The sequence below is a fragment of the Delphinus delphis genome, chromosome 11 (assembly GCF_949987515.2).
Source record: "Delphinus delphis chromosome 11, mDelDel1.2, whole genome shotgun sequence".
NCBI lineage: Eukaryota > Metazoa > Chordata > Mammalia > Artiodactyla > Delphinidae > Delphinus > Delphinus delphis.
Window position 1 is genome coordinate 76,869,218 of NC_082693.1, and position 24,496 is coordinate 76,893,713.

The 24,496-nt window shown below is 40.5% G+C and overlaps 1 protein-coding gene across 2 annotated transcripts in view; it reads right to left on the reverse strand.

Annotated features, from left to right (window-relative positions):
* The window catches only part of FGD6 (FYVE, RhoGEF and PH domain containing 6), a 110,152-nt gene that overhangs the window by 14,551 nt on the left and 71,105 nt on the right, over positions 1-24,496 (reverse strand). For both annotated transcript variants that reach the window (XM_060025393.1, XM_060025392.1), the window contains exons 9-14: positions 11,552-11,602; positions 8,374-8,432; positions 8,219-8,290; positions 7,434-7,502; positions 6,815-6,898; positions 5,916-5,995 (exon numbers count right to left, since the gene is read on the reverse strand). In XM_060025393.1, the coding sequence (XP_059881376.1) occupies positions 5,916-5,995; positions 6,815-6,898; positions 7,434-7,502; positions 8,219-8,290; positions 8,374-8,432; positions 11,552-11,602 (415 nt within the window). The remainder of the gene's footprint in view (positions 1-5,915; positions 5,996-6,814; positions 6,899-7,433; positions 7,503-8,218; positions 8,291-8,373; positions 8,433-11,551; positions 11,603-24,496) is intronic.

Here is a 24,496-nt window from a genome sequence, read left to right on the forward strand (position 1 = left end):
ATGGCTTTTGAAGTCTTCTAAATTTGGAGGTATTTTTGTTTGGTTTAAGGGCTATTCATGCAATTAATAGTTATGATTATTTATATAACCAAGGAGTTTCCTGAGATATAATCCTAGAATTTAAAAATATTCCAAGAAATCAAGTTTCAAATCCAAATTTACAGCACAGAATACTAAATATTTTTAGGTTACTAAATATTCTAGAAAGGGCACTGGAGTAAAGGAAACATATTTTTGGTGTCATAAATAGATGTTGAAGGAGTGGTTAATAAGGGAAATAGCCTTCAGTGGTTGTTAGGGTTCCTCTACCTATTCGGCCCATCACATTTTCTGTTCTTAACCCTCAGTTCATCAGGAGCTATGCAACTCGAATGTAGATGGAAATGGGCGAAATAGGGGGAAAGCCTGCTCAGAAAAACACATTCTTGTTCTCTGTTTTTGCAACCACACCTCCCTCTAAAACAAATTCTATGGTAACTCAGAATCATCACTGGTATCGCCCATTTTGTTTTGCACACTCAAGAGGGAGAGGCACATTTTAGGTATTGTGTGTGTATGTGTGTGTGTTTGTAGAGAGACAGAATTTAATAATAAATTTAAATCTCTATCATGATAAAACCCATCATAATAATGAGAATGTGATTGTATAAGAAAATGTGCACTCTCCTTTTTTTAAGAGAAGCATATACTAAAGTAGGTAGGAGTAAAATGACTGGATATTTGCAATTTGTTTTGAAGTACTTTAGAAAACAGGAAAATTTGTGGCAGAATCTTGGTAATTTTTGAGTCTGGGTGACTGAATATGCAGTTTCATTGTATTATTCATTCTAATTTTAAGTATATTTTAACTTTTAAATAATGACTCTAAAATGAAAAATTCCATCACAGAAAATGATACAAATAGGCCTATTTTGATGAATCCAGAGCAGGTCAAGGAGCTAACTTTAAAAACCACTCACCTTCCCCACAATAATCATTCTCAGAAATGTATCTTCCTACTAAATGGCTTCAGTGCCTTTTAGAAAATGCACTCATATGGATGTTAAAAGGAAGATATCCAGTTTACAAATAAAATTTTAAAACTAGTATATTTCTCAAAGTTTCATTATATACCAAAACCAAAATAAAATAGAACAGCCCCTCTCTCTCTAAACCAAACAAAACCTGCCTCAGTTACCTCTACTATTCTATCATCGCTGCCCCAACTAGCTGCCGCTGATTTAACATTTACTACGTATCAGCCAACTATGCTGAATGCTTTCTTTGCAAATATCATCACTTCTCATCCTCAGAGGTACCCCATGGAATATACATTGGATCTTACACCCCATTCCCCCAATCCCAACGTCACACACCGTCACCATTTACAGAAAAGCCATGTGAGGATTTGAACTGTTAGATAATTTGCTTTAGATAACAGGCTCTGTACTAAATGGTGACTTGGTATCAGATCCAAGTGTGGCTAAGGATGGAACCCTTCACCACCATGTCACCTCTGGCCTCTGTTCCTGTTCTCTGAAGGACTACGCTATGAGAACACAGGCTCAGGTTCCAAGTAAACATTCATAAAATATTACTGTCTCCCCTGCCCTCTCTCCCTCCCCAACTTTTCACTGGAAAAAGGAACAGAAAGTCAAGAGGCAGATGGCTAATTTGAGGATTGCCGTCTGATTTTTCTGGAGCCCTGGGAGCACGTGGAATGTGACTCGACTGTGCAAATCATGTCACATATGCTGTTCTTTCATTTAATCATTCCTGGCTCTCTCTTGTGTGGGGTTCTGCCAAAACAATGTTTATCAGCTGATAACACATTTCTCATAGACCACACACACTTGCCTACAGCATCGAGTGGAGACGTTCTAGCTCAGCCTTTGTGACATGGCTAGTAGAAGAATCAGCATCTTCCTCACAGAAAAAGACAGTTAAGCCAAGTATTCTTTTCTTTATGGAATGTGGACATTACCAGATAGCAAATTTGCATTAAACAAGCACCATTTCCCCAATGAATGGAAATAATTTCTAAGGGAAAAACTCTCCAACAGAAGAGATTTCTGGTGTGTTAGACCTTGCCACACTATTTACTTCTTGTGTTAACTGTGGGATGCAACTCTGAGGTCCAAAGGCCACATCACTTCAGTTTATTTGAGTAACATTTACTGGGATCCTTCTATGGGCCAGGTACTACACCATGAACTGGGCACACAAAGTACACTTCACTTGCAAGGGCTCACATCTAATTGACGTGAGACATAAAGTCAGGTAAAAATTACCGTATGATATAATAAATGTAAGATAGATAAGTAACATAGAAGTAGTTAACTACCTTATTTGGGTAGCAGGGAAGGCTTTGCAGAGGTGATGGATAAGGTGCTATTGGAACAACTACAGGTGTTTGACAGGGAGCTCTGTGGTCTCCCTGTGCACCCTCAGCCAGTCTCCTAGCTTTGGTCATCATCTCGAGGCTGATGACTCCTCAGGATATGCCTCTAGTCCCGTCTTCCTTCTGACATCCAGCTCCTGACATCAACTGCCTCCTTGATGACCCCATTTTGACGATTTATAGGCACCACACATTCAATATGCACATCTGAACCTAAATTCCTGGTTTTTCTCCTAAAGCTGCACCTTTCCCAGTTTTCCTTATCACAGCAATCCAATACGCTGTACAGGCTGGAGACTCACTCCTTCTGCCTCTCTCTGTCCCATTACTCGCCTCCTTCAGTTCCCCTCCCAAACCATCCTCCACAGAGCAACCAGATATTCTTTTAAAAAATGCCAAAACGATCACATCATTCCCTTGTAGAAACCTTTCAGTGGTTTCCTGTGGCTGTTAGGCTAAAGACCAAAATCCACAAGACGGTTCTGCATAATCTTTCTCCCTGGCCCTCCAGGTTTATCTTGGGTCTCTCTCCCTCTCATTTGCTATGTTCATGACACACTGGCCTTTTAGTTCTTTGAATACACCATGTCCCTTTCCACCTCAGGGCCTTTGTACACACTGTTCCTAATGGCCAGGAGCCTCCTCCTTTTCTCTCTGCCTAGCTATCCAACACCTACTTATCCTTCTTAACTCAATGGACACAGGACTTTAGGGAAGCTACCCCTAACTGCCCTTTTTCCACCAAATCTAATTTAAGATCCCTTGTTTTACAGCCTCATAGCACCTGGTAGTTTCCCTGTATACTACTTAATCTCCCTGATAATTGACGGTGGTAATACTTGCTAAGTGTATGTCTTTCCTAATGGACTGTAAGCTCAGGGAAGGAAAGGCCCTTTTCATTGTCCACTGTATCCTGATGCCTAGCAAAGTGCCTGGCCCAGGGTAGACGCTCCATATTACTTCTTGAACAAAGGGATGCATTCTAGGTGGAGGAGGCCACCTGTGCAAGGAAGAAGGATGTGAAGCAGGCTGGCATGCATGGAGAATCAATCGCAGATCCATGCTGATGGAACATGCCATGCTTTGGTGGGGTTGGTGACACGGAGAGTGAATGGAGATCAGGCTGGTGAGGCAGATAGGAGCAAGATCACAAGAGGCCTCCATCCCTTTTTTACCTGTTACACAGTACCTCAGTGTGGTTGGGGGAATTCAGAAGGAGAGCCTGGCATATGGGTGGCATTTAGTATGTGTTTGTTCCCTTTCTTGCATGCCACCTTAACTCTCCTGTGGAAATTTACTTTTCTTTTATCAACAACTTTCCAGTTTTATCATTCTCCTGCATACCCCACATTCACTCCATCCTGATTGGCTCTACCTGATTGAACCATTTCTTACAGCTATAGCCCAGACATCACCATCTACAACCTCCTACCTGGTCTTCCAACTTCTACTCTAGTCTCTGGTGGTCTGCTTCTACAAGGCAGACAGTGTGTGCTTTTAAAAATAAAAATGAGGGCTTCCCTGGTGGCGCAGTGGCTGGGAGTCCGCCTGCCGATGCAGGGGACACGGGTTCGTGCCCCGGTCTGGGAAGATCCCACATGCCGCGGAGCGGCTGGGCCCGTGAGCCATGGCCACTGAGCCTGCGCGTCCAGAGCCTGTGGTCCGCAACGTGGAGAGGCCACAACAGTGAGAGGCCCGCGTACCGCAAAAAAAAAATAAATAAAAAAATAAAAAAATAAAATAAAAATGAGGTCACACCAATTCTTAGCTTAAAACCTTTGGATGGTTTCCCATCATACTTAAAAATCCAATGATCTTACTAAGGTCTAGGAGGCCCATCTGAAAAAACACTCGACATCCAGATATTTACCTGATAGGCAACCAAAGAAAGATCAACCATCATTTCCTGAATTGTTTAATTTTCAATAAACAGAATTTTGTTTTTATAAAAGCCTATTTTAGTTAGAAAACTTAAGTGCAACTGAAAACTTAACTTCCCTATAGGCATGTCCTCTTCGGATCTTTGAAAATAACTCTTGATTTTAAGAACCAGGCTTAAGTATTTGCCAGGAGCCTGATGTACAGGGACTTGATGTTCTTTGCACTTTTGTTCAAACTCAAGAAAGAAAGAAAAGGGTATAGTTCCAGGTGATCAAGCATTTACTTTTTTTTTGGACGTATGGGATCCTCATTCCATGACCAGGGATCAAACCCATGCCCTCTACAGTGGAAGTGCGGAGTCCTAACCACTGGGCCGCCAGGGAATTCCCCTACTTTCACTTTCTAAATACTGATCTGGAGGATGCTTCAGGTGCCCCCTCCCTTGACGGAACTCTGCTTGCTTTCGCTGGTAGCTGGGAAGCACTTGACAAACCCTGAATACAGGAATTTGTCTTCTCCTGTCATCCTGAGATTTGGTGTCAGGCAGCAGTGGCCATTCCATTTCAGAAGAGTGACACGACCCAGGGAGATGCTCTTGCGGTCTGATTTGGGAAGTTAGCACATTTGGTCTGAGTCCTTGACATCCACAGACACAGGCAATATCAGAATGGTTAAAAGCATGAATTTTAGTGTCAGATTCAAATTTCAGCTCCACTGCTCTGCTACTTAACAGCTGGTTGGCTTTTTTCACCATAAAATGGGTATAATAGTAGTAACTTACCTTAAAAGGTTATTGTGAAGATTTGATGAATTAATACACAGAAAGTGCTCAGGATAGTAGTCCCTGGCACAAAGTAAGCGCTACATCAATGTTTGCTCTATTTTTATTATGTCAAAGGTGAGATCTGAGAGCCGCCCAGACTTGTTATGCAGATTCAGCAATGGAGCAAGCTGTGGCTGTTGGCGGCTCTCCCTTCACCAGTCAAATCCTCCCACACATGCACTTCTACCACTCAGCCAAAACTGAATAATATGCGTGTATGAGTCACACAGCCCCAGGTTTCCTCAGTACTTGATTTACATTATGGTAATATATTTTGACTTACACATATGTCACTGTAGGTTCTGATTTGAGGCAATGTGGTATGTCATAATAACAACAGATTTAAAAGCAGAAAGTTTCTACCTGTATCCTGACTTTGCCAGCTATGCATCCTTAAGAAAGCAACTCAATTTTTCTGTAACTTAGTCTTCCTCCTTTTTATGACACCTACCTCAGTAGATTTGTTATGACCTCTGAATGCTACACGAAAACTTCCTAGTAAACTATAAAGCAATAGATGGTTTTAAAAACATTACATATCACTGTAAAATGACTTGAAATAACCACTTTAAAAAAATGATCAGCAAAGCACTTTTCGTCATTATTATTCCATTCAGAGGAACATTTTAGTCTTTGTACTTCTAGCACACTATTGCATCAGCCCTTAGACATCCCACCTACATGGTAAATCAAGAGTAAACTGCATGGTATTAGGAGAGAAAAGAAAGGAAAAACAATAAGTTTACTAGTTAACCTAAATGTGAAAACTGCTGGAAAATGTTTGACTCCGCAATACTGACAAATGTTCACCTATACATTTTTAAAATTTACCTGGCTGAGAGTATGAAGGAACGTTCTACACTTTCAATCTTTAGTTCATTCTGATATGCCTCTTGGGTGGGTTTTCTGACCTGGAAGAAAACAAAATGATTGAGCAGACTCATCCAATTGAAAACCTCACTGCTGAAGCATAGCTAAAATTGCCCAGTGCCCCCACTGCTGACAGCCACCCCCAGCCTTTATATCCAGCTTGATCTACCATCACTCTCCCTCATCTGCTCTGTGCTCCAGATGAATTTAAATACCCACATACATGAAGGCCCAACTTCCCCACCTTCAGGCCTTTGCTCACACTATTCCCTGTACCTAGAATGCCTTTCCCTACATCTCAGCGAGGCCAAATGTGACCAATTCTGTAAGGCTCTTGGCTCTTCCTCCAAAAAGACTTCCTCAAGTCTCCCTCTTCCTAACTACCACCAATCCCTCTACCATGTCCCACCAAAAGCTGCACGTTCTTTATTTTCTGAGCTCCCACAAACTTTAACTGTGCCTTTATAGTGATATGTATTACTATCTATTTTATAGGTATTGATATGCAGCGTATTAGCTTCCCAACTAGTTGCTAAACTCCTGGAGGGATTGGAGTAGAGGTGGAGACAAAAGAATCATGCTTCAATTCATCTTTGTATTTTTCACTAAACCGATAACACATTTTGTTTATAGTAGTTCTCAGTATAGTAGTTCTCAATATCTTATGACTCAATTAATGTATGAGGGAACAAGTAACTACAAAAATGAATAAATGAACAGTAACACATGGTGAGAGAAGAGATAGGGATATGAGAAGATGATTATCTTAGGGCTTTTTCTCTAAATACATTTGGGTAAAAAAATATCTTCTGCAAAAAAAAAAAATATATATATATATATCTTCCAACAGATGCACAGACCTTCATTCCTGCCAACGAGAGCATGTTGTTCAGTTTGTACATCCCGGACTGCACCGGTGTTGTATACAACAGAGCATCATTAAACTGAAAGTAGAAACATTTCATAGGACAAAGTAAAGCAACAAATTTCAGCTACAAAGATATTCGTAAGATACAGGAATAAAGGAACAATATTACCTCTTTGTTTAAAACTCTGAATATAATACTTATATTCTGCTTATAAAACCAGAACCACCTAGAATGTTCTATTAGAATATTACTAGAAGGCAACTTCTAGAAAATGTGCTTTCTTTCCAAGTTCTGTAACAGATTTAACGTTTTCTAAATTCTAAATCCCACCTAAGGTATTATAATCTGCCAAAACAAATCACTGATTGAATCAATTTTTCCAAATCAGAGATGAAATAAACTAATTCAAAAAGGAAGTGAATTTCTAGTTATGTATCATACAAGACTTTGTTTCCTATACTTGACATGCAAACAAGCAATCCAGCCAGTCAAAGATCCTACTAAAACTGCTGTCTGAATGTGCCAATCTTATCTGTCCTGAACAACCGTCTCCTTTCATTAAGCAATTATCCCTGCCTCGGGCTCAACAGAAACACACGTGGCCACTTACCAGGAAAAACATTCGGGGCTGCATGACTTTCCGAGATAGCTTCATCAGAATTCCTTCTTTGAGAAAAACCTGATTCATCCAAACAAACATCCATTTAGTACCCTCCCAACACAACTACAATATACATATACATGTAATTTCCTTTTCGACCTTCGTTCCCCAGAATTATTTTGTGTGGAGGCTGGGCAGACATAGTTTCCTTGTTACTTTTTACAGCCATGGCTTCTTTTTAAACCCTGTAAGTCATTTAGGAATTGGATAAGCCAGCAGCGTTTCATAACTCCAATACTGAGCCCAGGGGTACCATATGGTTTGAAATGTAATTGACTGAGTGTGTACTTGATCTTGAGGCATAGCCAACATCCTGACAATTGCACTTTGTAATTTCCCTGAATTCATTCCCTCAGTCACTTTTGTGCTCTATGAAGAACATCAAAATACCAATTTTCTCCCTCCCCTCATAATCTTCTCTTACATTAAAGATTTTAATTGAAATTGTCTTTAAAGCTGTGTGAGGTCAGCTAGCATTACACAATAAAATGATCCTATTTGATCAGATACTCTGTGGGGTCCCTTGCCGTTCTCCTAATTGAATTGGACTTCGTGTCACAATGACTTAAATCATGAATGTTTTGAAAGGATAGAATGAACTTAGTTGATCCAGATTGGGTCACTGAAGAGTAACAATAACAAATAACCTATTTTCATAACTCAAACGAAAATAGCTACAAACGGTGCCTAAATCCATTGTATTAAGTTTGCAAAATGCAGTCTAAAACACTTACCCGTCCAGGCTGAACTATTTCATGGTGTCCATTTAAGCTGTACTGAATTTGCATAAGTTTCTGAAAGTTGTCCTACAGAAAGAGAATGCACAGCATATGAAGGCACGGGCTCCCAGGTTCAACAGTACAGCAGCCGTTGAAATGAAGATACTTACTCCTTGCTTCATGGTGTCATTGGCATGGTTGGCTACCTCTATAACAACGGCAAGGGCATCTAAAATATGTAGGAACAGAAGGGGCATTCAATCACTATCATTGCAATGAATTGCAACACTGAGCAACTCCAGACAACAAGACGGCTAGTTCACAGCCACGGACCACTGCAGGAGATCAGTTAACCGTGAGTGGGCAGAAATATAGGCAATGCGGTTCGATGAGAACAAAACCAAGGAAAAACAGTACTTATGAAACAATGGGCCAAAGAAAGACTCTAAAGATACATTACAGACCATGTGTATCAATAGTATGAACATCAGGGTTGTTTTGTGCTGAGAGTTGATTATTGTGTTGAAGTTTACAAGGATGAATAGGTTTTTACCTGGAAGCTGAGGACCATTCCAGGATAAACTGCCTTGGGAGAGAAGGATCCTGGGATAGGAAACCAGAATTATGAGGACCAGCTATTTAAGAGGGTCAGGGCTTAGCTGCCTTCTCTTAGTCTGATCCCAAGAGGGAAGAAATGCCACAAGGAAGCATACTAGACCTTAGGAAATTACATACATTATTTTGTGAGTTGGGTTATTTAGCTTCACCTGTGTTTTATTCTTTTTACTAACCTTTTGCCTTTATTAAATGTTTTTGAATGCTTCAGTCTTGTCATCTTCATAACTAGATATAAAGGAAAAAGTCTGTGCTTTGTCTCCTTTTGGGCTACAGTTGTTCTCAATTCAAGACAGTAGTGTTCCCCTAGGGACACTTGGACATGTATAAGATAATTTTCGGTTGTCACAATGACTGGGAAGGTCCACTGGCCTTTAATGGGTAGGAGCCAGGGATGTTAAACATCCTGCAATGCTAATTAGAAATCCACACAAAGACGGTTATCTGGTATGACAGAAGCCCTACGATTGAGAAAAACTGGTAAGAGTGTTAAAGAAGGAAGCATGCCCTTCTGAGGCTGGTGTGGCAATGACAGTAATCGTCACTAAAAGGACTATTAAAAAAAAAAAATCAATTTCCAGAAAGGGTTTGAGGTGTTTTGGTCCAGCTACTATACCTACCAAGGGATACTCTTTCTGGTACCAACCCTGGCGGTTTCTATAGTCTTTAAATGTATTATTATCACCATTATTAAAGGAAAGCTGTATATCCTTATAGAGACTCAAACCACATATCAGAATTTACTGTATCTGGCACTCATCATGGCAGATATTCAAGAGGTGACCCTGGACACATTCCCTGCTTTCTGGCCTGCTTGAACCTCCAGCAGACAGGGATAAAAGCTTTAAAATTTAATGAATGGATGAAGTAATAAAGCTGCTGCTATTTGGTCACCTGGCCTCCAAGCTCTGACCTCCCCCATCCATTCTGCAATTCTACTTTCCTCATATCATCCCTTTAAGAGGCCCTGGTGACTCTGTTCCTTTAACTCTTCTGCTTATCTTCCAAAGGTATATTAGTCTCATTTTCCCTCTCCTTTGGGCAATCTCATCACTTTACTGCATTGCCTCTGGCCATACAGTGCACATCACTGTTCATTGCTTATCCTAAGCCATGTCTTTGCTGAAGTGTGTAATTTTCTTTAAACAAGCTCCTTAATTTCTGGCCCTGTATTTGTTTTTCCTGCAAAATGGAGCTAATAACTCACTTTCCTTGAAGGCAGAAGCCCTGGGACAGATGTTTTCTTGAGGCCCGATCTGCTAAAATCTGTCTAAGATATTTATCTTCATGAGACAGACTCTGACCTGGAATGCCCACTCTTCCTCTCGTCCACCATCTCTCATCAACTCATCTCTGGTTCTACTTCCCTCTAAGCAAAGCTCTGCCTCTTCAATCCTCACACTTTCCTCCGTCTTCCAAATGATTCTATACTGCTAAGTGCATCCTTACTTTAAAGCTATCTGCTTTGTTCTTCTCTTTCTTTTTTTAATATTTCTTTATTTATTTTGTTATGCCGGTTCTTAGTTGCGGCACGTGGGTTCCCAAGTTGCAGCATGCGAACTCTTAGCTGCAGCATGCATGCGGGATGCAGCTCCCCAGCCAGGGATCGAACCCAGGCCCCCTGCATTGGGAGCGTGAGTCAGAACCACTGCACCACCAGGGAAGTCCCTATCACAGACTTTCTTCTTAAACTAAATTATATGTTAACCAGAGACAAGAAGCATGTCATGTCCCCCACTCCAAACTTTTCCTTTAAAAAAGCACCTTTAAAAGCATAACACTTGCGAATAAAAGATGTTACAGAAGAAGTAAAATGATTAATAGAATGAATAAGAATCTCTACAAAAATGGGTTAAAAACCTTTCAGCTTTGTAATCTGATAATGTAAAGGATGCACAAGAATGTGATCAAAATTCGTAAAATGAATGGCGTGGAGATGGATTTGTCTAATGTGTTTCTGTAGATTAGAACCAGGGATATACCTATAACATTTAAAAGAAACACTACTCTCCTAAACAGAACTAAATCCTCGTGTGTGTGTGTGTGTGTGTGTGTGTGTGTGTGTGTGTGTGTGTGTGTGTGAGAGAGAGAGAGAGAGAGAGAGAGAGAGAGCGCAGACATACATGCACACACACACAGACACAGACACACACAGTGCATTATCCCATGAATATCAATGAGTCCCTTGTATTGTAATGGACTGTTTCCCTTAAGTACTACTGGAGTGAGGGGGTGGAAGGATGGTAAGGCTAATGCCCATCATTAAGCAGTCCCAGAATAATAGACTATTTTAGACCTTATCTCTAATTTGTGTTGTTTGGTCACTTCACGGACTCATGATTTTAAAGCTTGAAAGAACCTTGCAGATCAACTGGTTCAATCTCTGTTTTTGAAAGCAGTGGACATCTAGAGAAGGTGAATGCACCCCAGCACAGACAGACTGAGCCCAGGAGGATGAAGCTCCCTGACAACAGACTATGCTGGGACCACTGTCTCAGGAGGCTGGCTCCAATGGCTGCCTGACCATGGGCATCTTTTGCCCCTATAATTTCACCTGCATCCAGCACCACTTTATCTAGTTCTATTTTAATTTGCCTAAAACAGAGTTTAAAAAGTCTTCTTAAGAATAAAACACAGTTTTGTATACGGGTTTTGTTACGTTTTTACTTTCCAGGTTCAAATGAACATAATATAAAAACTTCTATAACACATGAGACCACAAAAATTGTTTACCTTGAGTGTCTCTGTAATCTCCAGCGTCTTCTAAGAGATTTTTTAAATAGTCTAGAAAAGGAAAAAAAGTTATGGTATTTAGTACAATTAAGCACTAAGGAAAAAACATTTGTCTTTCTTATTCAATACTCTAGTCAGCCTTATTGGTTAATATACATCTTCATTCTGTTTGTGCTACCTTTCTAAAAATGAAAGAATAAAGCCCTGGGGTCAATTTGAAATCAGGACACAAAATCAGAGCTAGAAAGAGCCTGAGAGGTTGCACTGGTGATTTTAGAGATGAGGAATCAGGCTACCGAGGACACGGTCTCACTCAAGTAATACAACCTCTTTGTGGCAGAGCTAGGACCAGAACCCGAACCCAGGTCTCCTGATGCCCAGTTCAGCTCCTTAACTCCAACACGCACAAAGTACCTTAATCTCAAGATCAGATGCATGTTTTAGTACCAAATTTCAAGCATCAATAGATTGAATGTCTAAGAAACTCTGAGATCTGGCAATCTTAAGAGTCTAACAATGCCCAGAACACCAGAAAAATGCAATACATGTGTCTAGACCAGTGGTACTCAAATGGGGTCAGGTTTGCCCCCCAGGAGAAATTTAGAAATGTCTGAAGACATTTCTGATTATCACAACTGGGGGAAAGGGGAGGCCACTGGCATCTAGTGGTTAGAGGCCAGAGACGCTGCTAAACATCCTACAAATGCACAGGACAGCCCTACAACAAAGAATTATCTGCACCAAAATGTCAATAGGGCTGCAGTTGAGAAACCCTGGTCTAGATGAAGATGGTCTGGGGCGCTTCCCTGGTGGCACAGTGGTTGAGAGTCCGCCTGCCGATGCAGGGGACACGGGTTCGTGCCCCGGTCCAGGAGGATCCCACATGCCACAGAGCGGCTGGGCCCGTGAGCCATGGCCGCTAAGCCTGCGCGTCCGGAGCGTGTGCTCCGCAACGGGAGAGGCCACAACAGTGAGAGGCCCGCGTACCACAAAAAAAAAAAAAAAAAAAGATGGTCTGTAAACGAGCAACATGGTATATAGTGCTTCTAGTAATATGAAAAAAATTTAAGGCAATAGGCTATATTTCATAAATCCTGTAACCAAGGAATGTTACAGGATTTCAAGGTAATACTTCCTTCTCTGTTGAGAAATGTTGGATAACTTCCCATTAACTCTCAGATTAAAACAAATTCTATTTCCTGGAATTTCAAGTCCCTGCTACACGGTCCCTGTTGACTTTTCTGCTTTTCTCTCTTGCTACTGCCTTACACAGGCCCTTTGTTCTTAAGTCTGATTCTGCACAATTCCTTAAACACTTCCCATGTGTTCCCTGGCTCCATACTCTTTGTCTTTAATGTTCCCTTCTTCTGAATCCTTTCTCTGTCTCTGCGTATAAAAATTCTACTCATAATTCTTCAAGGCTCATCTCAAATTCCTCCTCTCTTACCAAACTTTCCATTTGAAAGAAATATTCTTTCCCTTTGAATAACACATTACACAGCAGTTACTGTATGCCTTCTATCATTTTCTTTTTCACTAGACTCAAGGCTCCTGTGGGCAGGGCCTGCCTACATCTGATTCATCTTTCTATCTCTCATAGCACTTAGCCAGAGACTTTGCATGCAAGGGACAAGAAATGCTTAATGAATTTTAAAAAATGATTTTTTTTTAGACAGGATTGTGTCTTATTTTAGGTAAAAGGCAATAAAGGCTGAAACCAATCCTAATGCCCATGGGAGTTGGGAAATGGAAAGAGGAAAGGCATATTAAAAGACTGAATGCATTTTTATCAGATCCAATCTCCATTTAGCAATATTATGGAACAGATATAATTTCAATCCATGGATTTATTAAGTCATGCTCAAAGGCACAAAGGGGAACTTGGACGTTAGTGCCAGATTTTCAAACTTAATAGACGACTAACATACAGACCCAACTGCTGAAACTATACATCTTTGACACAGTGATCCAAGAACGTGTGTGAGTCTAGACATGCACATTATAAATAACCAGCCCTGGCAACAAGCCACAGCGAGATATCGTGTATGACGACGTTAAGCTTCTGTGCACCACGGCATAGGTTCTACCTTGCCAGAGACCATCACAAGCAATTTAGATCTGAAAGTAATCTGAACATAAAAGTTGGAGAGCAATTCTTCCAACCAAATAAATAAGAAACCCACAAAAATCAACAAAATACATTGATTATACACTACACTTAGACTCATCTGGAGATGAAAAATGAACTTAATCTCACTCTGACCCCACTCAGAATGCATTCCATATATAAGCCATGTTTAGTGAATCCAAATATTTAACTTTTGCATGACAGCGACAGGGTTAGGGAGAAAACCTTACTCTTCTTGGGCTACTTCACTAATCAAAAGGGATGTTCCTTAAAGCTGCAGGTCGCTGAAGAGTGTGGAAATGAAAGCAGATTTACCTAAGTATCAGATTCATAGCAAGTTCCCATTTTGTCTTCAGTTTTTGTCCTTTAATACAGAAGCATATCCATGCAAGCTGAGACATTTCTCTAAACCAAAAGAGGTCACTGGAAGATGTCCATATTAGGAAATCCTGACCTCAGAATCACTGTGCTGAGCCCAATAAGCTTCTGAGTCGCATTTTCTTTCCTTGTACTCAAGCTCAGCTGCTGCTCGCCAACCTAAACTTTTAGGAGCAAAGTGGAAATACACAAACTGGCTGTGCAGAAAACCCAGGATGAAAAGGTTGCAAAATCATGTTATTAATCAAGGAGAAAATGGGGTTAAGGTTTACTTTCCTTGCCAATTAAAAAAAAAATCTTAAAACTCAACTTGCAAAATTCACCTTTCCAAAACTGAATTTTAGAAATTCAACTTTCTCATGTATTCATCCATATTTTCAGGGCATCTCACTGCAGTACATACTCCTTTTGAGAACTTTTACCTTTTACCTTTTCTAGGAAGACAAGACCATGATCCCCTCAGTTAAGAATCACTAGTGCCTTAACTACAGAATAAGAACGAGACTAATCACCCTCTGAGTCAGATGGAATGAGCAATGAAATCACCAGCTGCCCCAGTGACTGTCATAACCCAGGTGAAACGCAGGAAGGGAAACCAGACAGACACTCCTGCATTGGTCATTTGGAATTGTTTACTACATATCATTTAGGTCCTAGCATCCTGCTGGAGCTTCATTAAAAAATCAAGGAGAGCAGAGGAGTCATCTCAATTTGCCATGTTGGACTTGTAGTATTCTATGACTTTCCTGTTTCCACCAAACCAAACAAGGATTCTTCAAAACTTCAGTAATAAAAATGCCTCAAATGCTACTGAGGTTATTTATATCAAAGAAAAAAAGGTTGGTACAGCATGCCTGGACACCACAAAATGTACTTTCTGGCCACCAGGTGGCATCGTTGATTAAAAGTTAATCAGTCCCCATCATCACCATCATCCAACATTAGCAGCACAAAACTAACCAAAACATAGCATGTGCAGACTCAACAGCTATGCAAGTTAACTTTGTCCTCATATATGAGACCCAGAGTGAAAGAATGAGGACCCAACAAATACCATATCTTGTTAGAGGTCTAAGTTTTCAATACATGGGCTCCTAGTAAGTCTTAACAATCCCGTGATTGCCCAATCAACGAATAATCAACTTACAGCAGAAAATGATTCACAGGTACAGTATTCATTTCCTAAAAATGAGTCATCTGTGGGAATCAGGGACTTTAAAATTCAACAGCACCCAGTAAGATTCCTGGACTGTGTGCTCAGAAACGGTTGATGGCAGAGCACAGAGGAAATTAGCATATAGGACCGGGTAACGTTCCAAAGTCAAGTGTTTTGAATTTAACGACATGTCTTGCTTTGTATTATCTAGATTTCTTCTTTCCTCCCTAAATATGTAATGAACTCAGCAACAAAATACAGAATTATGAGATCCAGAGAATAATAAGTCTAGTCAATGAAAGCCTGTTTGCCAAAATTTCAAATGTTAAAAGAAGCCACCTAAAATTATCCTGACTTGTGAAACAGAGTAGAGGTTATTTTAAATACCAAAATAAAGATCAACTATCAGGTTGTAAGACACACTGCTGCCATCTTGAAGGTGGCTTGACGAAGAGCTCAAGAGCCCTTGTTGGGAGTGAGAAGACAGATTCTTACTTTCTTTGTCCAGCCATGTCTAGCAGAGGTATGTATGTGACTGACCATGTCCTGTGGCATTTCTGGGTGTCAGTATCCCCATACATAAAATAAGCAGGCTTGACCCAGATTGAAAAACTAATGACTCTCATTCTAAAGTATCATGAAGCATACCATGAACATCTCTCTAAAACAACTATTTATTTTGAAGTATTTCCTTCTATTTTTTTTTTTTTTTTTTTTTTTTTGCGGTACGCGGGCCTCTCACTGTTGTGGCCTCTCCCGTTGCGGAGCACAGGCTCCGGGCGCGCAGGCTCAGCGGCCATGACTTACGGGCCCAGCCGCTCCGCGGCATGTGGGATCTTCCCAGACCGGGGCATGAACCCGTGTCCCCTGCATCGGCAGGCGGACTCTCAACCACTGCGCCACCAGGGAATCCCTTTCCTTCTATTTTTATAAATGTTTGACTTTACTTAATTTTAATAATATATAGAATTTTATAGCACATTTAAAGTATTCTAACCCGCACATTTTTTTTTAATACATAGGAGTAGCAAACATGCCACTCCAGGGATATATGATATGGGACTTAGGTACTCTATTATTAGACTTAAGTCATTTTTTAGTTATCTTGTTTTGGCTGTTATAAATTGGATGGCCATACATCCTAATTTGCCCATATGATTCTGCCATATACCTGTTGTCCAGGTATTACTATAAATACTGCCCCTTGCACTCTTTAAAGGTACTGGGTTTGAATAATAAATTGTGTGATTATTTTAATTACAAGTAACAGTGGTCAATGTCTTGATATATTTGTCTTTTTCTATACTTCATATTTTGGGTGTGTACGTGGAGGGGGCAGAATATCAATGGGAACGAAAATGGTTTTGTTTTTTTTAAGTACTTTATATATATCATGAGAAACCTTTCCTAAAAGGATATACCAATTTAAAATATCATTATTTATATATGAAAATACCAGCTTCATTAAATGATTGCCAGTTTTGTGTATGGTAGTTTTTTATTGCTAATGTAGTAGGGGGGACTGATAACTTATTTTAATTGATATTTATGATTCAGAGGATCTTAAACATGCCACAGTGTACTTATGTATACTTTTTCTGAGTGAACTGTTTGTTCATATTTTTAGTCCAGATATCTATAAAAGTTTTAATATTCTTAGTGAAATAGTATTTTTCATATTTGCTACAAATATGTTTTCTGGTGTACTGTTTCTTTTTATTTCAACTATATTTTAAACCTTTATAATGTTTTTATTATATAGAAGTGTTGAAAGGTGTCAATATTTTCCTTTATAATTTCTTTAATTTGGGGGTCTTAGAAAATCATCTCTCCTCCTCTCCCTACCCTGAGAGTTTTAATAAATAACCAATTTTATTTTTTCCCTGGTTTTCCTATAGTTTAATGCTTCATATGTAAATTTTTATTTTTAAGTTAAGACTTTATGCAGTTTTATGTTTAGAGCAGTTGAGGGAAAGGTACAAAGATTTTCCATATACCTTCTGCTTACACACATGCACAGCCTCCCTCAGTATCAACATTACCCACCAGAGTTGGGCATTTATTACAACTGATGAACGTACATCAACACATCATTAGCATCTAGAGCCCACAGTTTACATTACGGCTCACTTTGGTGTACATTCTATGAGTTTGGACAAATATATACAATGAAATGTATCCATCATTATGGTATCATACAGAGTATTTTTACTACCCTAAAAATCCTCTGTGCTCTGCCTATTTATATTTAGTTGTTTTTTTTTTTTTTTTGCGGTACGCGGGCCTCTCACTGTCGTGTCCCCTCTCATTGCAGAGCACAGGCTCTGGACGCGCAGGCCCAGTGGCCATGGCTCACGGGCCCAGCCACTCCGCAGCATGTGGGATCTTCCCGGACCGGGGCACGAACCCGTGTCCCCTGCTTTGGCAGGCGGACTCTCAACCACCGCGCCACCAGGGAAGCCCTATATCTAGTTTTGATTTTATTTTTAGTGTATCCAATAATGTATGAATTTTAATTAGTTTTTCAAATTTTAACAGGTTATTCACCAAATAATCCTTTCTATTGTCTTGCACTTCCTACTTTGTCAACACTAGATTCTTATAAACAACAGTCTATTTCAAGTTACCTCCCTATTCCAATGGCAGAATAATAATTATTATTTTTAATCAATAGGTCTGTTTTTGCAATGGTATTACATGTCTTTAACTGCTGATGTTTTAAAATACGTATTGACTGATGTTTCCCTCTCAGAATATTCTTCAATGATGTACTCTATTTATTACTATACACAAAATCATTTTGATATGTATGGATAAAATTGCAAACTAAGTTAACCTTAATGAGAATATGGAGTGCCAGCAAACTAGTTAAAAGCTAAGTTAATGGTTCTATAGTGTCAAGTATCCCTTTAAGCACAAATGCTAAACCATGGGCTTCAGGAGGACCAGGAGCCTGAATTAATTATCCTTATATCCCCCAGCACCTAGAACAAGGTCTGGTGCATATTCAACAAATGTTTCCTTAATTTATGATGGACTAAATGACACTCATTTAGGGTTACCACTTCTTGCTCCATATTTTACTAAGCAGTTGAGATGATACTCTGCGGGTCTAATTAAAAAGTGCTCCAGTCTCTGCTCTAATTCTGCTTCTCAAATATTAGGTCAGTTCTGGCCTCTGAGAATGTGGCCCAGAGATGCCTAAGTTAGAAAAGTGACCTTTCCGGGCTCTCAGGTTCACAGATTCATGTTCTTGGAAAGCTGGCAATGCCTTTCTGTAAATTAAAAAGGCCACTTCTCCTGGGCTGATGCAGCCCCTCGCACACAATATGGCAAGCGGAGCACTGGCTGGACTTAGAGGGCACACAATATGGCAAGCGGAGCACTGGCTGGACTTAGAACTCAGCCGGGAGCCCTTGTCAGGGCATAGCCACACGAGGCAGCCCTGGCCTGTCTTACTTTGATAAGTCTGATCCAGAGGTGGCATGCCCAAAGGACTCACAAACCAAACCTGATGCCAGGCTCGTCCTAGGACAAAATTTTGGATCAGATCTTACAATGGACAGAATCTCCCTTTGGTCCCTTTTTAGCGGGACATGTTGGCTTGGCATATACAGAATGCCCTTAGGGGAGTCAGACCCACAGGAAAGTCAACAAATGTAAACATTCATTATCTTGACTTCACTGAGACTGCTTTTCTTTGTGGATACATTTAAGCCTGCCAGTTTATCAAGTGAGAATCTCACACGTACAGAAATGGCCTTGATGCAGGCAAGTCTAACTTAAGGAACCTCTTATCCAAATTTGGTCCCCACTACCCTAATTATTGAGGTTTGGGGAGATAAGTATATTTTACTACCCAAAGAACTGCTAAGTGAAGAATAAAGCAAATATAAACACCAAAGTGAATTGAAGTTTGACTGAATTTCAGTGTTTTCTCCAACTGGAACAGTTCCTTTTTTTTTTTTTTTAAATGGCCGTGCAGCTTGTGGGATCTTAGTTCCCTTACCAGGGATCAAACCTGTACACCTTCAGTGGAAGGGCAGAGTCCTAAACAATGGACAACAAGGGAATTCCCTGGAACAGTTCCTGATGTGAGCCCATGATTCTGACACATACTAAGAGGGAAACTCTTTGGCAACAGAGTCAGCTTGCTAGATCTTTGGCAAGGCCCGTTCCAGCAACAGAGGCATTCGGTTACTTGCAGGGAATCCGAGTCAAATCTATACTGAGAATTGGAAAAAGAATGGCTTTGCAGTAATGTCTATGGGTAGAATTCAGAGGGTCTACAAACTTGGACAGGCAAAACCAAAAAATCTTTCTATTAATCTCTAAGTGAAATACGGAATTTCCTTCCATTATGAATGTAGTCAACACATCACAGTATTATCAATGACACCAGGGCTTTATCACCATAGAAATCGCATGTTTTTAATATGACATTACGGTTGTTGCAGGCATCTCAAAATATTGTTTACTCTCACCAGTACTTCAAAATCATGACAGTTCCTAGATCCACACCACCACTTCCTGTTTAATGTATTACCTAAAGAAGCACATGTATTACTCTGTCACTCTTCAAAATTATTTTAATAACTTTATTTCAGGCCAATTGGTTTCCTCTTAATCTTGCGAATTCTATTCTGTAACTTCAAAAGTTACTCCGAGACAAGAGCCATAGGATTCACCACATTCCCAGAGGGATTCTGGCTTAACCTTAAAAAGGTTAAGAACACTTGTTTTATACAGAAAGTGAGATTACATTTAAAAGCTATAATTTAATAGAACAAGCAGATAAAATGTGCTTACCTCTTATATCCTGAAGTCTTTCTGTAGTATTAAAATACTTCATGGACATAATTTATTACATATCATCTCTCAAAATACCTTATTCACAACTATGATTAAAAATGAATTGCAACAGAACAAGAGCTGAGCTAATTATCACCCTCCCATTTTACATGGATGGAGCTGCTTTATATCAGGGACTCTGGGTTCCTCAGAAAATAAATTCTTTGGCTGGTGTCCAGGACAGTCTCACCTTTCATCAAGTTCTGCTCTAGAGAAAGTGTTAGAATGATTTTAGCCTATGGTTTTCAAACAAACACTTGCTAACCAGAAGTTTGAATTTTCAGAAGCAAAAGTTTCAATTTTCAGGAAGGGATTTTTAAAAGTCATGCATTAATTTGATTCTGATCTTTTGTCAAATCTGCTTATTAGCCTGTTCATAACTCAAATTTATAGCTTCAGAACAGAACAGATGTTTTTAATATCCCATTTTCTACCAACATGGGAAATCCTGGATTTCTAAAACCTAGAGGGAGTTAATGCCATCCCAGACTAAAGGCAAAGATTATAGGAAAAGTAATATAATATGTTGTTAAAGTCACTTATAAATATTTTGAACAAGATCAAAGAAACTACCTGATCCAAATTTAATCAAAGTTCAAAAGCCTTTCTTCCCCTCTGCAAATACAGAAATGGAAAAAATACTTCAGAGCAATTTTTAAATTATATTTTTCATTATATTTTCTCCACTATGATCCCCACTGATTCACCTTGTTTCAACACCAATGTAGTAGCTTTCCACAAATAAAAGGCTTTTCACTGAAAAACTTATAATACATATAACACACAAAAAAGACAGTAAAAAACAAAAACAAAAAAACCCCACCTAACAAAAAAACACCAACCCTAAAAGGATATATGATAGTCATCCCTGGATGGTAGAAGATGAACTTTGTTTTTTTATAATATGTAACATATTTTTTATAGGCACAAAAGATCCCTTCAAAAAAAAAAAAAAGTGACCCCTACAAAAATAAATCCTCAGAATATTCTCACTCAAACAAGTGACCAGGAACTTCCCTGGTGACACAGTGGATAAGACTACGTGTTCCCAATGCAGAGGGCCTGGGTTCGATCCCTGGCCAGGGAACTATATCCCACATGCATGCTGCAACTAAGAGGTTGCATGCCGCAACTAAGGAGCCCACCTGCCACAACTAAGGAGCCCACGAGCTGCAACTAAGGAGCCTGTGTGCTGCAACTAAGCCCTGGCGCAACCAAATAAATAAATAAATGAATTAATTAATTTAAAAAAATACCAGGGACTTCCCTGGTGGTGCAGTTGTTGAAAATCCGCCTGATAATGCAGGAGACTCGGGTTCGAGCCCTGCTCCAGGAAGATCCCACATGTCGTGGAGCAACTAAGCCTGTGCGCCACGACTACTGAGCCTGAGCTCTAGAGCCCGTGAGCCACAACTACTGAGCCCGCGTGCCACAACTACTGAAGTCCGCGTGCCCAGAACCCGTGCTCTGCAACAAGAGAAGCCACCACAAGGAGAAGCCCGTGCACCGCAATGAAGAGCAGCCCCCGCTCACCGCAACTAGAGAAAGCCTGCGTGCAGCAACGAAGCCCCAATGCAGCCAAAAATAAAATAAGTAAATAAATATTAAAAAAAAAAAAAAGACCTGGAGGAAAAGAAATGGGTTAAACTTAAAAAAAAAAAAAAAAAAAAGGTGACCAGATCAATATAAATTTTAGGAACTGAGAAGAGGAAGAGCTGGGAGGGACCCTGAGGGGTTGGGTGTGGCCCCGAAGAGTAGGACTGTAAGCTCCATAAAGGCAGGGACCACCACTGTGTTGTCTGCCAGTGTATACAGGTGCCCAGCTCAGCGCCAGCCTGTATCAATACTGGTTGAATGAGTAGGTGATTGATTAATGGAGGTGAGAATCTGGCCTTGAAAGTCAAGTTTCAGGAGAGGGTAAGAAAATGAATGCAGCTAGAACAAAGGAAAATAAGGTTTGGGCAATTCTTTGGTTATATTCAACAGGTTTATAATTGTGGTCTTTATACTGTGGATAAATCATTTTTTTTTTCTAAAGTAAGATTTAACTTTTCAGAGCAGTTTTACATTTATAGCAAAATTGAGGGGAAGGTATGAAGACTTCCCATACATCTCCTGCCCCCACAAATGCACAGCCTCCCCCGTCATCAACATACCCCATCAGCGTGGTCCATTTGTTACAATGGATGAACCTACACTGACACATCATGATCACCCACAATCCACAGTTTACATTAGAGTTCATTCTTGGTGGTGTACATTCTGTGGGTTTGGATAAATGTGTAATGACATGTATCCATCATTATGGTAGGATAAGCAGGTTTTCAACTTTCCTAATAAGCAGAATAAAAGTATATCTGTGGCCTTCCCTGGTGGCGCAGTGGTTGGGAGTCCGCCTGCCGATGCAGGGGACACGGGTTCGTGCCCCGGTCCGGGAAGATCCCACATGCCGCGGAGCAGCTGGACCCGTAAACCATGGCCGCTGAGCCTGCGCGTACGGAGCCTGTGCTCCGCAACGGGAGAGGCCACAACAGTGAGAGGCCCGCGTACCACAAAAAAAAAAAAAAAGTATATCTGTGAAATGATAGAAAACATATACAGAGTTATCCCTTGGTATCTGCGGGGATTAGTTCCAGCACTCCTCTCAGATACCAGGATCTGTGGATGCTCAATTCCCTTATATAAAGTGGTGTAGTACAGTCAGCCCTCCCTATCCATAGGTTCCGAATCTGCTGATATCAAGGGCCAACTGTAGGGTCTCTGGCCCTGGTTCCTTGCACAGAGCTCCCCAAATCTTTGTAATTTTCTGAGAGATAAGAGCACTAGGAGTGGGACTCCCCTGGTGGCGCAGAGGTTAAGAATCTGCCTGCCAATGCAGGGGACACGGGTTCGAGCCCTGGTCCAGGAAGATCCCACGTGCTGCGGAGCAACTAAGCCTGTGTGCCACAGCTACTGAGCCTGCACTCTAGAGCCCGCGAGCCACAACTACTGAAGCCTGCGTGCCACAACTACTGAAGCCCACATGCCTAGAGCCCGTGCTCTGCAACAAGAGAACCCACCGCAATGAGAAGCCCATGCACTGACTGCAACAAAGACTCAATGCAGCCAAAAATAAATAAATAAATAAATTTATTAAAATATATCATAGCAAAAATTCATTTAAAAAAAGGGCAGTAGGTGCATCTTTTGTTCTAATATCTGGTCTTTGACCCTAGTTCTGACACAAAGCCGCCTTGGAATTTCCTAAGTGACAGTAGTGTCCTTTGTTATAATGATGTGACTCTTGGTCGGCTCCTAGATGGGGACTGGTCACCACAAAGACCAAGCCATGATTAAAAGCTTAAAACTTTCAGCCCTACTCTCCATCCTCCAGGAAGGGGAGAGGTGCTAGAAGTGGAGTTAATGATGGGTCATTACGTGATGAATCCTCTATAAAACCTCCAGAATACAGGGTTTGGTGAGGTTCTAGGGAGCTGGTGTGCCCAGAGAGGGCATGGGAGTTCCACCCCCCATACCTTGCCCTATGTATCTCTTCCATATGAAGTTCATTTTTATCTTTTAGCATACCCTTTTATAATAAACTAGTAAACATAAACAGGTGTTCCCCTGAGTTCTGTGAGCCATTCTAGCAAACTTTCAAACCCAAGGAGAAAGCCATGGGAACCGAGATTTACAGTCGGTCGGTCAGAAATATAGGTTACAGCCTGGGACTTGCGAATGGCATCTGAAGTTTGGAAGGGTCAGGCTTGTGGAACTGAGCCCACTGTCTCCAGGTAGACAGTGTCAGAATTGAATTGAATTATAGGACACGTAGCTGGTGTTGAAGAGAGTCGCTTGGTGTGGGAAAAAACCTATATATCTGGTGTCAGAAGTGTTGAGCGTGGTAGTGTGAGAGCAAAGTGGAGACATGGGAGGAGTGTGTTTTTTCTATGGTCTTCTTGGAAGCAGGCGTGATAAAGGGAGCATGACCAATAGGAAGATATTGCCACAACTTGGCGTGAGTTTAGAAAGGCCTGGCCTGGAGCATAACAAGGGAAATGGAAAGGGCAGGAAGCAGAAGCAGAGGAAAACTAGTCAGCAGATCTTATGATGGAGGAAAGACAAGGAAAGAGAAGCATTTTAGTCCTTTCCACAGTTTTGTTTCTGGGTAACTGGAAGAGTGTTTTTACTCTTAAAAGCAATTTTTCAATCCATCCATCCATCAAATGTTCACAGGCATCACTGCATAGGGATTCTCAACCTCATAAAAAGGAACAACGTTTACTTCCCTAAGCCTTTCAGTTTACCGAGGCCCTGTTATGTGCCAGAATCTATGCAGACACTGAGTTAGGATAAAAAAAGATAGACTCTACCCTGAACTGATGAGGAGGAAGGAAATAAGCAGTGGTAAAAAATTAATGCTGCTCCTTTAGCAGCATCTGTTCACTTTTTA